The sequence below is a fragment of the Sminthopsis crassicaudata genome, chromosome 1 (assembly GCF_048593235.1).
Source record: "Sminthopsis crassicaudata isolate SCR6 chromosome 1, ASM4859323v1, whole genome shotgun sequence".
In the NCBI taxonomy this organism is placed as follows: domain Eukaryota; kingdom Metazoa; phylum Chordata; class Mammalia; order Dasyuromorphia; family Dasyuridae; genus Sminthopsis; species Sminthopsis crassicaudata.
In genome coordinates, this window is record NC_133617.1 from 692,524,185 (window position 1) to 692,538,083 (window position 13,899).

The 13,899-nt window shown below is 38.8% G+C and overlaps 1 protein-coding gene across 15 annotated transcripts in view; it reads left to right on the forward strand.

Moving 5' to 3' along the window:
* WNK2 (WNK lysine deficient protein kinase 2) overlaps positions 1 to 13,899 on the forward strand; it is a 363,168-nt gene that overhangs the window by 344,100 nt on the left and 5,169 nt on the right. For 6 of the 15 annotated variants that reach the window (XM_074283635.1, XM_074283637.1, XM_074283640.1 and 3 more), the window contains 2 exons: positions 6,357 to 6,401; positions 8,223 to 8,482. In XM_074283635.1, the coding sequence (XP_074139736.1) occupies positions 6,357 to 6,401; positions 8,223 to 8,482 (305 nt within the window). Of the gene's footprint in view, positions 1 to 6,356; positions 6,402 to 8,222; positions 8,483 to 13,899 lie in introns of those variants that run through there. The other 9 variants (XM_074283641.1, XM_074283643.1, XM_074283649.1 and 6 more) reach the window with 4 other exon arrangements.

A 13,899-nucleotide genomic window follows, 5' to 3' on the forward strand; every position in this document is an offset into this window, starting at 1 on the left:
GGGAAGGGTAGAGAAAGAGAAGGTGGATCTTCATTTGAAAATGAAATTTTAATTTAAACATATAAATATATGTGTATATACTATGTGTGTGTATATAAATATGTGTATATATATATATATATATATATATATATATATATATATATATATATGATAGCAATAGAAGTAAACTATTCTTTGCTATGTAAGAGCTTTTGGGGGCAGAGGAAGAGGCAAACAAAGAATTTTTAGCAGTGTTAAAGAAGATATCAAGAAATTTTTCTTTAAAAAAAGTACAAAAATAGAAAGTACGTTCTAAGTTGTCAGACTCTTCACAAGTGAATGGATAATTTCGCTGAGACTGTCTAGGTCTTTTGTTTGGGTGTTCCTTTGACCCTTTGGCATCACAGAGTTAGGAGAGGGCAGACATATTTATTTGTTTCAGTAGTTAAGTAAGTTCAGTAAGGGGAAAAGATGTGCTTTTGGAATGGCAGGTATGGATCTATAACTAAGACTAGCCCATTTAACTTAGTGCTCTTCCTTAGACATCAAAGATGTTTTGGATCTTTGTACCCAACCATCTCATTGTACAGAGGAAAAATCTAAGACCTAGCAAAGTAAAATGTTTTGTCCAAGAAAACAGCATGATAGAGTGAGAAGAGGGCCTCTAGTAAATAATGCTGGGCCTGGGGTCAGGAAGAGCAATTTCAAATAGCCTCAGGCACTTACTAGCTAGCTGTATGACCTCAGCAAGTTGCTGAACTCTTTGCCTCAGTTTCCTCATCTGTAGAATGAGGAAAATGGCACACCATCCAATATCTCTGCCAAGAAAACCACAAATGGGGTCATGAAGAAAGACTAAACAATAATTACTGTCAGTGAAAAGAGAACTGGATTTATAGTCAAAGGATTCAATACTGGTTCTGCCACTTAAATGTAAGGAAGCTACCTCAGTGCTATGAAAAAAAAAGGGACTGAACTTTCGGGGTAGTCTGAATTTTGTTTGCTGCTAACATTTCGCATTAAAATTTCAATTTTCTGAAAAGGAATCCATGTAGTGCCAGGCTTGGAGTTAGTAGCTGTGTGACTCTAGGCAAGCCACTTACCCCCAGTTGCTTGGGGTGGAGTGGGGAAGACAACTTGACTAAACTTTTTCATTCTACAAATAAGGAAGCCACAGCACTGAAGGGGTTTTTCCCAAGCCCACCCAAGTAATAAGCAGCACAGCTATTGAACCCAGTTCCTCTGAACTCTAAATTTACTCAGCCCTTCTCTACTTTTGATTGGTCTACAGAAGCACCATTTTGGGGGCAAGGATGTAGTCCTGATCCTTAAGTGTTCTGTACTGTTTGAAAAAGGAAGGCAGAGAGGTTGGAAGAGTGGTGGACTTTGTGATGGTAGAAAACAGAGCACATAGTTGAGTCAGTTTGTTATTAGATTAAGTGAATGGAAGCAACTTTGAAAACCTCAGCAGGAGCTCCCTCTGCTGGCTCTGTACAACACAGCAAGCCAAAAAAGAATATTTCAGTTTTTCTCAAATGTGATGAGTAATGTAGTTGATAAAATTACAGCCAGAGGTATCCCATCCTCCTGCTCCTTCTGTCCAGGTACCAAATGGCCTTGGTGTCATGCTTCCCTTTTGCTGGTCAACTTTTCTCAAGTGGGATTTATTGTTGTTATTGTCATTAAAAGGACTTAGCATCAGTTTCGTCCCTTGATCTTCCCAGCAATGCCAGGGGTCATTTTGTAAATGAGGACCACTTTACAGTGAAAGCTTTGCCCCAAAGGTCACACAGATAGTGAGTGTTTGCCTGTGATCACAGCAGCCTTCTTGGCTCCAAAGCTGATCCTTTCTGCACTGGGTAATGCTAAGTAGGACCGGAGATTGGAACTGTGATTTCACTGGGTTAAGGAACTCCAAAAGGAGGAAATTAGTTCTCTCAGTGCAAGTCAGCCCCTTCTCCCCAGCTTGGAAAGTTGTCTAGACCAGTAAGAGCTGTCTAGAATTTTAAATGCCTTGCCCAGAGCTACACAGCCAATATATGTCATAGAAAAGTCCCAAGTAAAGTTTTCCTGACTAAGCCAGCCTTCTATCTCTTCTAAGGTTTCTTAACCTAAGGTGCATAAGCTTTTTTGTTAAGTATTTTTATAACTATACCTATTTAAATGTCATTGGTGTTGTTTGTCATCTTGTCTATTTTATGCAGTTAAAACTATTACTCTAAAAAACAGATCTATAAGTTTTATTATAATGCCAAAAGGATCCGTGACACAAAAAAGGTTGAGGTCTCTGACAGTATAATATACTGCTTCTAATCCCAACACTGCCATAGTGTTCACGTTTAAAATGGTTACGTTTAACAACAGCTCTAATGAACAAGAATTATTCTGAGCTGTTAATTTCAGAACATTAAGGGGTTTATTTACGACTAGACATTTCTTGAACACCTGTCTAGCGCTTATTCCTCTGCCCAGGAGCTGAGGTAGGGGACGAGAAGATATGGCCAGTACCCTCCAAGAGAGTAATAAGGGACAGAATGCCTATGAGAGCATTCATTTGGGCAGAAAATGTTGAGAGTATTCTAGGGTGTGCCGCATTAACAAATAAGCAGAGGCAAGACATTAAGAAAACAGTATTCACAATGTAGGAAGGGCACAAAAATGCCTGAACCAGGTGTTCAAGTCTTTGAGAGCCAGGTTTTGTGGGGGACCTTGAGTTCTAGCTAATGTGTTTTAAACACCATCCTTAAAGAAATGGGGAGCCATTAAAGAGTGGAAGAGAAAAAAAAAAAGACATGATAATTTTTCTGTCTTAAAAAGATTATCTGGCAGAGTGTGGGATTGATTATAAAGAGTAGAAAGACAGGAATACGAGCTAGAAAGGTATTGGAATAGATGGTGAGGACATAATAATGGGCAGATGAGCTTCCCCAATCCCAAATCCATCTATTTGGGATTGGGGAAGCTCACTAGGAAGAGCATTTGAATGTCTGTGATTTTCACTGTGAATTTGTCTATCTTTGTCCAGAGTTGTTTTCTCATCTGTATGTTATGATAAAATAATATACTTCAAAAGAAAAATCACTTGTTTTTTCCTTAACTAGATTTTACCCAGTTGTCGGCTTTATTTGTGAATTGATCTGTCTTAACACTTGTCATGTGGATGTGTCTCACACATGTGAATGTATTGGAACTGATACCACTTACTGTTATTATCTGTATGTTAAAGTATGGGTGATGAGGAGATACTCTGCTTTTCTCTGCAAGCAAAACTATGTCACACATCCTGTAGCTTGTGTCTACATGTTGCCATATGTCTCTATCTCATAGCTCAATAATAGTATATGTACAGAACTGAAATGATATAACAATTTTTTTAAATGCTTAATCTCTCTATTGGCTTAAAGGTACATCTCCCAGGTTATCTTCTTCTTCCATCCTACTTCCCATTCCCCTCCCAAAAAAAGAGAGTCCCAAAAAAAAAAAAAAAAAGATTTGAAATCCTTTGAAAGACACCCGATATCAGCTCCCTGCAGAGAGGACAAGGTTTGCTTTTCCTAAATACAATTTCATTCACTAGTAGGACAGAAAGAAAACCCCCCAACACTACTGTTTTTAAATGATTGTGCAATTTTTTTGCATAAATGTGTTTGAAAATTATACATAATTTCTTGTTCACATTTAGAATGGCTAGAAGCACCAACTCTTTCAGGTCTTCTGGGTTTGTTCCTGTGTATGTTTAGATGTTTGTTGTTTGCAGAATGTTTATTGTTGAAATGTGATTTCATCTCCCTAAGCCTTCATTTGGAACTCGTGCCAAATTCTGTTTCAGTGTCTTAAGCAGGGATTGTTTCTTTTTCTGACAATATAGTTTCATAGTAGTAACCACGAGATCTATGTGAATTCCTCAAACTATCTTCAATCTAGCACTTGTTTCCATTGTAGGAAAGGAGTACTAGATATAATCTACTAACTAGCCATGGGAATAAAGGAAATGTGGAGACAACAGCAGTGTGTGAGTGGGTAAGATGTTCACTTGAAGTCAGGGCTGGCCATCATTCACCTTTGTATCCTCGGTGCCCAGGACAGTGTCTTGCAAGTGGGTCCCATAACAAATGGTTGCTTCATTGACTTAGAAGAGAGAGAATGATTTCTGTTTCTGGTCTGTGGTGATGACTAATTTAATCACATCTCTAACATAACAAAGGAAAAATTGGACACTGCACTTCACTCACTGGACGCATATTAAATGCCCACTCTGTGCAAAGAACACTGTGTTACACATTGGGTAATATGCAAATTTTAGACAATTTTAGTCCCTGCCTACGTGGAGCACACAGTGTAGTAGAAGAAATGTAGTCTGAGATTTGTGCCAACTCAAGTAGGTACTGAGTGGGCTAAGAATTAACCACTCAAGCAACATTTTCTCATAGAGTGCTACTAGCCTCATAGTGTCTCTTGAGCTGTCAGTGGAAGAGGGCCAGAAAAAGGAGATGGGTGATTCAGGGGTCCTTTGGGGGAGTCTTGTGGCCCCACATGAGCTATAGGGGGAATTTCTAGCACAATTATTATGAAGTTGTGAGGAAACAATTAAAACAGGAATGGAAGAGGTTACTCTGACTTTTCTCCGACTTTTTACAACCATTTTCTACAATCTGCCTCCTTCATCATTGTTTCAAGTGTGGACCTCCCCCTCCCCAAGATCTGGATTTCATTCCGAGAAGAGTAAACAAAGATACTCTGGATAATAAAGATAAACACTGGCGTGGAGTTTGTGTGAGTTGTTTAAAAAAAAAAAAAAGTCCCTCCTTGGAGCTACAACCTCCAGAGATTTAAGAAACTGCACCTTCATTTTCAGCTAAGGACCAAAGCTATTTTTTAGCATTGGAAGGGAATGGGGGTATAGAGCATATCAACTTATAGCTTAAAAGGGTCTGTCAGATTGCTCTAAGAATATATCTTCATCTTGTTTGATTTTAGAGTATCCCACTAAGGCATCCCCTGGGTTGTGATTTTGCACTGATGGTTTTAAATGGGTTTTATACTAGAAACTTGTTTCAGGAGCATAAAAAAGAGACTTAGTTTTGGTTGTTAGTTCTCCCATTAATCTAGTTGAGAAAACCTTAAGGATTTAAATACTTTTATCCCATCTCTAAAATAAGACAGACACTTCCTCTCTATATTCTTTACGAGGTGATCACAAAGTTTGTTAAGTATTGGACTAGTGTCCAATCATAAAAGTGGAATCATTTCCCAGTGATTTTCCAGATAGCTTTAATACAATAATAACTAATCTATCTAAATGAGTAGTAAACCCTCAAATACAGTACATTATAGACAAATGATATTGAAACTAGAGTAAGGAAAAATTATATTAATTACTAAGTACTTCTAACATGCAAGAGAAAAGATTGTGCTTTATCCATACACAGAAATCTGTTAGACAATTGGCCCATCCATGGCTTTTAACTCTTACTGTGTGTGAGGAGGTGGACATCTCTCATCTCCATCACCACCACCACTACAGAGAATGTGCACCAAAATTCATTTTTAAATGCCCCTCACCCACAATTTGAGCAGTTTTTAAGCAGCAAATTGAAGCAAGATGGATACCATTAGTGGTCCTCAATTAGGAAGGTAATTATGAAAGAAAGATTAACTTCTCGACCCTACCCCACTTTTCCAATACTGAAAGAAGGAATGGTAATAAGAGCTTTTGGGTTACATGTCACAAAACTGGAGTATAAAAACTTTTAATTCCAAATCAACTTTTGCCCTTTGAAATAAGGATGGGCTAATTTTTATTACATTTGATATTACCACTGAATTCAGAATATTCAAACTTCTTAGAAACCTTCAGATACTAGAATATTTTCCAAATTGGCCTCAGACCTACAGAACAATGTATCTTTTTGGACTTGTGAAACTTTGAATTTGTCCTTTACAGCCTATTAACCGCCTGCTGGCCAGCTCCCCTTTGCATTAATAAGCTCTTGTAACTGATTTTAAACCGCTTTACGTGCCTAATCACAGCGGGGGTCCAAGCGCTTGTACTGGAAAGCGAAGGGGATATTTTTTTTTTTTCCATAAACACATAGAGACATTGGGTTTCCACACACAATGTCAAACTTGAAGCTTTTGAGTATTACTCTTGGCATGTGGATGTGCTCGGTAAAACATTCGTTAACCTGCACACTGACTAATGTGGGTTTGGGATGCCCAGTTAATTGAGGTTTTTCTCTTCTCTCTGAACTGCTGACTTTTTGTCTGCTCTTCCTTGCATAATGATGACCTTTGCTTGAACATACAGTAGCTTGTACAGCAGAAGTATACTGTCCTGCCTAACTCTGTGTGTCTTGTATTGTTTTACCTTGTAGGGTCCACCCTGAAACGTCTATGCCTAGGGAAAGAGCACAGTAGTAGTAATTATCTGATTTTTTTTTTCCTCCTTTTCATATTTTCTCCATTGCATGGGGTTATTTCCTTTCTTGGCTATACCATCAGGGTTTCATTGATGTTCTTGCAAAAATGGTGCTGGCTGGGTGCTGTGTGAGTGAATGAGTAGACGGACACCCATGTCTGTGATTGATGCCTGTGGAATAACTTGGCTGTTGCTGCCATGGAAGTGGCTGTTGTGTCAGAGTGGTCCTGCAGCTTCTGTACAGCAGCATCTCTGCTCCTCATCTCATTCTGCCTTCATGCTTCTTCTTCCCTGTTCCCATTTGTGTCATTACCAATGTTACTTCAGGGACTCCTTTTTTCCCCAGATCCATAAATTACTTATAACTAATTGGCTCCTTTTCCTAAATCACCAGAATAAATATTCTCCAAAAGTTTTTTTTTTTTTTTTTTTTAAAATATAGAACAAATATCCATGCAAAGTGAAAGATGTCCAGGATTAAATGGGTTACTTATTTGCCTGGACTACTTTATTCAGCCGTTGGTTGAAAAATTTCAATTAGAAATAGGCATCTGTGTCCGTGCTTGTTCATTGCTAATTACTAAAATAGACTCATATAGTGCATTGTGTTTCTGAACTGTTTGTTTGAAGAGATGGTCTCTGGTTAAATTTTCAAAATGAAAATGTTAATTTCAATTTATTAGGTTTTTTGTTTTGTTTTGTTTTTGTTTTTTTTTAAAGCAAGTTCATAATCGGACTGCTTTTCCATTTATAACTTACCCAGAATTTTAAATAAAAAATTATCTGTCAAATTATTTTTTTAAAAAAATTCTATCATATGGGCCAAGCACTTAACTCACCAAAGGGACTGATTTAATTAAAATAAGGAATATCAGGGAAAAATCATATCATAGTCAAACATTATGGTGTTTATCCAATTCTTAAGGTCAATTCCAAAAGCATTTATGAAGTGCTCACTGTGCTCCAGGAACTGAAAACAGACAAAATTCAAAAGCCCTGCCCTCAAAGACCTTGCATTCCACTTTAGTTTGTGACAGTGCAAAGTATTTCTTCAAGTAGTGAAACAGGCATCCTTCTACCTGTTTTAATTCATTAAAGTTTCATGTTTGTGGAAAGCTCCCCAGCCAGCTCACAACAAAAGTATGTTACTTCTCGGCCTTACACTCCTAAATATTCACACATACCAACCAATACTGAGAGAAGCTAAACTTCTACCTCCAATTCCCTTACTGATACTTTTTAAATTAATCAGAATCTCCAGGTAACTGGAACTTATTGGACTTAGAAAAAAATCTGGCCTGTTGTAATAAGCATTTTTCTTCTGGACATATAAATCTTGTTATCGTGTTCTTACTCTGTTCACTCCCAAGCCATGAGGTCCATGCTGTTCCCATTCTGGGAACCAAGCTTGGAGATTTGGTTTTGTACTCGCTCTGTGCACAGGGAGCACTGAACCATGGTGATGAAATGCTTGTGGTAGAACAGATGGGTGCTGTTCATAAAAACAAATTGGAAAAGCTGTTGTAAGAATAGCCAAGCTATTTGTCATTGCTCTTTCCCCCCATGTGTTAATAGTTGATAAAATATTCCCAAAGAGGGAGGCCTGCACTTCCTCAGCCCAGAATTCAATGATAGGCAAAGTATGGGACATATCAGGAATGGGATTGAAAAATTCTGGGAAAAAAAAGACCCCCCCCTTTCTCCAGACCAACTCTTGAAGCAAAGGTGTTCTCCGGTGCAGTCATGTCAAAAATAACTCAAGTCATGAAAGAGCCCTTGTGTCAGCCTTATAATTCATCCTGCCTTGTGTGTGATTTCCTAGGATCTTCTACCACCAGTCTGGTAACAGGTCCCGAGCCGGTGCCCCCAGCCACCCTGCAAGTCCAGGCACAAGTCAATAATAGCAACAACAAGAAAGGGATGTTCACGGATGATTTGCACAAGCTAGTGGATGAATGGACAAGCAAGACTGTGGGAGCTGCTCAGACAAAGCCTTCCCTAAACCAGCTGAAACAGAACCAGAAAAGGCAAGACATGGAACCCCGAGCAAATCCTGCTCAGGCACAAAATGAGGCACGTGGCGTAAGTGACAGTCTCTGGGGAAGGCCGAGTGGTGAGGGGTTGGAGGGCCGAGGGAGAGCCTGCTCTTGTCCGGAAAGGGTCCTGGAAAGCAGGGATGCCTTCTTATGGAACAGTGTCCACCTCACTGGGCCGCACAGAGCTCTGAAACCGGTCCTCTGAGACCCACTGGTGTGGGGAATCTCTTGTCTGCATAATGCTCACCTGTTAGCGTTCCTGTTTGCTGGTGTCTGACTAGTCCTGCTAACCTGCCTTTCTAGTCCCTGGTTTCCATTAGTTACACGGTGTGACCTGTTCGTGGAATAACTTGACTCCTGTTTGGGGTGGGAGAAGACCAAGGAAATCCCACCTTCTGTGATTCTCTGACTTCAGATCCAGGGTGGTCTGCAGTCAGTGAAGTTAGTGACCTTTCTTTCCTTGTACGTGTAATTCTCAGTGCTGCTTAAATTTCAAAACGTGTTGTTTCTGCTCTGATAAACATTTACAGCAATTGGGTGAAGGAGTCGTTGGCTGTTCTATGCCTCCCTGCTTTCTTCCTTCTATCGTCCTCTCCCTAATTCTCCCACTTTAGTCCAATGCACCATGAAAGAAATGTTTATTGCACATCTTTTGTCATCCCCTCAAGAAAAGATCAATTTCAAGGAAAATTTTCCCCAAAAAAATTGCAATCAATAAGGTTTACTGAATAACTACCAGGTACAAGACACATTAGGTAGAGATAAGAAAAAAAATCCCTTAGGCCAAATATTTTATTGGTGTGTCTTCAAGGATCACACTTCAGAGATTAAGACTGAACTCAAGGAGAAGAAAAAAAAAAATGGTAGAATACCTCACCCTAAATGCTTTTCTCTTGGATTAGGAAAACATACTTAGCGTGAACAACATTGGCCCGAGTTTGAGTAATGGATTTCTGGTTCTGATTCCAAAGCGGGATGACTCTTTAGTTAAGCTTGGCCATGGCTTCTCCCTTTTACCATTCAATTTCTATCTCCTGAATGGAGAATAATCATTTCTCTTCTTCCTGGCTATGGAAGATGAACAGAGTGTATGTTTGTTACTAATTAGCTCAGGAAGGATTTCATTTGTCCTTTCTCTGCCCTAACCCGTCCAAAACACACAAACAAACCCAAGCAGAAGAAAGGCCACTTTGGCACATAATTCTGTTCAGGGATAGTCTTTACAATGGATGATAAATTCACGGGTTTGTTTTTCTGATTCTTTAAGACTATGATAATAGGTTCATAAACGGCTAATTGACTTCATTTTGCTGGATGCAATGAGACCCATTTATGTTTCCCCTTATGATGAAAGCATCCATTGAAAGACTATACCTGACGTAGAGATTACCTAGATAAGTTCTTCAGTTTACTTTATCTTTGAAGAATCCTGTCAGAAAGCCTCTGTGTGTTTAGAAGGTAAACTCTTCAAAAGCAGTGGTGCTTCCAAAGTAATCACTTTTTCTTTTCATCTTAACTAGATCAGGAATGAGCCTTTCCACCACCACCAACATCCCCATTCACATCTCCACCAGATTCATCAGTTTTCAGAAATGTGGGCATCAGATACTTGCCTAAAAAAGACTGGCAAATGATGACCTAGGGAAAGGGAAAAAATTAATTGGCTCTAAAATGTTTTAGGACTTGATCTTCATAATTCAGCAGATAGTGGTTCCTACTTGATTCCAAGGTAGTAAAATCAAGAAATCTCTTTTTCTAAAAAGACCTGAAAAATTAGTGTTTGTCTGACATAATTGGGAGGGGATACTTCCTTTCCTTTCCTAAGAGGGAAGGAAAATGCTTGTTGTTAAATGTCTGTGTGGGATCTGGATAATGTCATGTAAAGCGCTACTACATGACACCCCATTAAACAGTTAAGAGTATGGCCTGGCTAGGAATAATGCAGGTGATATAAAAACAAATGATATCAGTATTTTTTAAGTCTGACCTAGCTGGCTAGAGGATTGTTCCTGCCTTCTCTGAAGAGTGTTCCGGAAGGACACTGAAGTGTTTTTCACTTTTTTTTTTTTTGAAACTGAAGAACAGAAACCAAGGGATTGATTGTCCAATAAACTGTTTCTTGGTTTAAGCTTGAATCAGAAACTTATGCTCAACACATTCATCCATTTCTGTAATTTGCATATTTTGCTGCTTTGTTTTTGCTTATTTTCTTATAAAAACGCCTTGTGAAAATTCCATTATTATCTCTGGTTGAACTGAGGCGGAAAGAATTTTCTCTTTTACTTTAGGCTGTGTCACAAGGGGACCAGCTTACTTATGGATGAGGTAATGGCCATTAGTGCCTATATCAACTTCAAACAAAGAGTGAAGAGGCCCTAGAGTGGAGAAATGGCTGTTGTGGAAGGAGAGAGATACAACATTCAAAGGAAGGAAAATCAATGGGAATTAGAGACTGAACTGATAAGTAGTATAAAAAAGAGACAGTGTTAAATTCAGAATGGCATCAAGATTTGAGCCTGAAGGAAAGGAAATAGGGAAATCAAGAAACTAGCAAAAAGAATATCAGGCCAGATGTTAATAATAATAATCTCTTTCTATTGGAATTGTCCTATTAGTAAATCCCAGGACTGTGGTAAACAACTGCTTAAATTTACCTAAAGTAATGTTTCTCTGTTACTATACTGAAAAATAGTTTGAATCTTTAAATCTTATTTAATTCTTCCAGTTCGGTTTGTAATTTAATTTTTTGTCAGGGTTGGTGTTTATTTTTATTTTTTTTTAATTTAAAGAAAACCAGAAGGCCAGTAGAACCATCTACTATTTCCTATCCCAGAGACCATCCAAGAAGAAGAATCCAGTTAGGATGTTAGATGATAACAGAATTACCCTCACCATCATTCTTTTCCCTACTCCAAGAAGGGAACATCTGAGATAGAATAGGACAATAGCATATGTCAGTAATATTCAGTATGGTGCCCTTGAGCCATCAGAACCTTACTCTGTATTCAAAATGTGAGTGGCCAGGGTCCCTCTTCTCAAGGACCCAGTTTAGTTGGGAATGGACTTTTCTGCTACTCTTGAACTAAGGTCCATATCCATCTCTAGTCCTGAAACTGAAGTCGTTACAGCTTTACAGGGAAGCCGTTCTAACTTTCAGACCATTCAAGAGTGCTAGATGGATTAGAAAGAGCTGTTGGAGTAAGTATGAAATCAGGTTTTCCACCAAGAAAATTTTTTTCTTAGAGCTATTTGAATATGTGTACCAGCTTACTGCCACTTCAGGTCAAGATAGTCCCTGACTTGAAAGCAATTTAATGTGGACAGACAAAACCCAGAGTTGTTGCCATCAAGAGCTTTGTGAAAAATTATGAAGATATTAGAGAACTATTAGCTTTCGGAGGAGGAAAAAAAAAAGCTGTAAGAACATTAATCAAAAAAGCTCACAGCTTCAGCCATCTAAATTGGGAGGGAAGAATAAAAACAACTCTCAAAAAAACTGACAAGTGTCAGTATTTTTTATCTGTGCCCCAATTTCCCCTCCACCTGAATTATCATACCTCACTGTTAATGCTACCCATAATTGTCATCATTTGGCAGTCCTCTGCCATTGTTTGTTTTAGGAAAACAAACAGTCCCATGACTCTCTCAGAGTAGGTATGGGTCATTCACACTTGAGTGTCACTTCTATTATTTTTCTTTTTTCCTGACACCTGACTGACATCAACTGCCCTAAGGTGATAGAGCCAAGTTCCTTAACCTGGAGTCTGTGGATTTGGATTTATTTCAACGTAGGCTTTTGTTCAGAGTAGACTTTGTAAGACATAATTAAATGAAGGTTTTTATGTCTCACACAACCCTTTCCTCCTTTAAATCAGAACTTTGGCCTGGAACTTATTTTTAAAAAGATTTTTTCAAATAATAATCATTTTTGAAGAGAAAATGCCTCTCCCAAAACAAATTCCTGTACTGGCCATATCCCAAAACCTGTCTATTCTGCAGCTGATCCATAACCTCTCTGTGAGGGGGGGAGGTATCATTTCTTTCTAATGGATCCTCTAGAATTATGATTGATCATTGTGTTAAACCGAGTTCTTAAGCCTTTCAAAAGTATTCATTTTCATAATGTTAGTGTTATAGTCTAAATTGGTCTCCTGGTTCTGATCACTTCATACTGTATCAATTCATAAAGTTCTTCCCAGGTTTCTGTGAAGCCATCCCTTAAATCATTTCTTATAGCAGCACAATGATATTCCATTATATTCACACACTATAATTTGTTCAACCATTCCCTAATTGTTGAATATTCCCTTAGTTACCAGTTTTGTTTTGTTTTTTCCAATAAGAAAGAGCTGCTACTTGTTCTTATGACACCTTTTCTTTATTTGATTTCCTTAATGTGTAGGACTTACCTGTTCTCTTGCAGATATTCTACATTTGTCACGTTCCTTTTTTCTCACTTTTCTTGAGTGTGAAGTGGAAGCTCAGCACTGCTTTTATTTGTATTTCTTTAATTATTAATGATTTGGAGCATGTTTTCTTATTGCTGTTGATGGTTTGATTTCTTACCTCAAAAACAGTCTGTTCATATCTGTTGACCATTTATCAGTTGGGGAATAGATTTTACAGAACATACACACACACACACACACACACACACACACACACACACACACACACAGCCTTGTGACGGATCTGTAAGTAGATTGACCCCAGTTGCTTTTACAACATTGAGTTTCAAACCAAGTATACTCCCAAAAGCAAACAGACAGTACTTTGTAACTGACTGGCTCCCAGTGGGAAGACCAGTCTATTTGAAGTGTACACAACAGCCACAGTTTATGTCCAGATCATCCTCATCCCACCATCCTTGTCCTGAAGGCTTTTCTGGTTCTTTGCATTGTTAACCTGAGGTGCTTTCTTCCCAAATCCAAAGCTGTAGGACTTTTGAGGAAACTTTAGCATCAGCTTCTGGGTCAGAGGCACAGTTCTTTGGCTGGCTTCTAGGACTCGGGAGCTCATCCCCATTTTGTGATGCAGCTGGATGTCAAACTTGAGCTCTTTTGTATGGGAGGGGCAGGTTTTAAGTTAACCTTTTGCGTTCAAAGGACCTTCAGCTAACAATGGAGGTTCGACTTAGTACTATTAGCTCTCCCTTGAGTTCCCCCCTTTGAAAATGAAGCCTTATTCACCTGGACATTGCAGGTGAGATGTTAGCTTCTTAAAATACCTGGAGGGGCTCCCTCCAGACTGCTGAACACAGGGGAGAAGTAGGTTATGAGTCAGGAGGGAAAAGATGGTCTGATGGTTTGTAGTTCTTCACTTCTCAACCCAAAGTCCTGGTTGAGTGGTGGACCCATTAGTAGGCCCCAAGCATGGTTCAGTGACTGCTTTCTCTTAGAGACAGAGATGTCTGCTTGGCAGGTTCTTAAAGAACTCCCAGGGTTGAAGCAAACGGATTGTGTT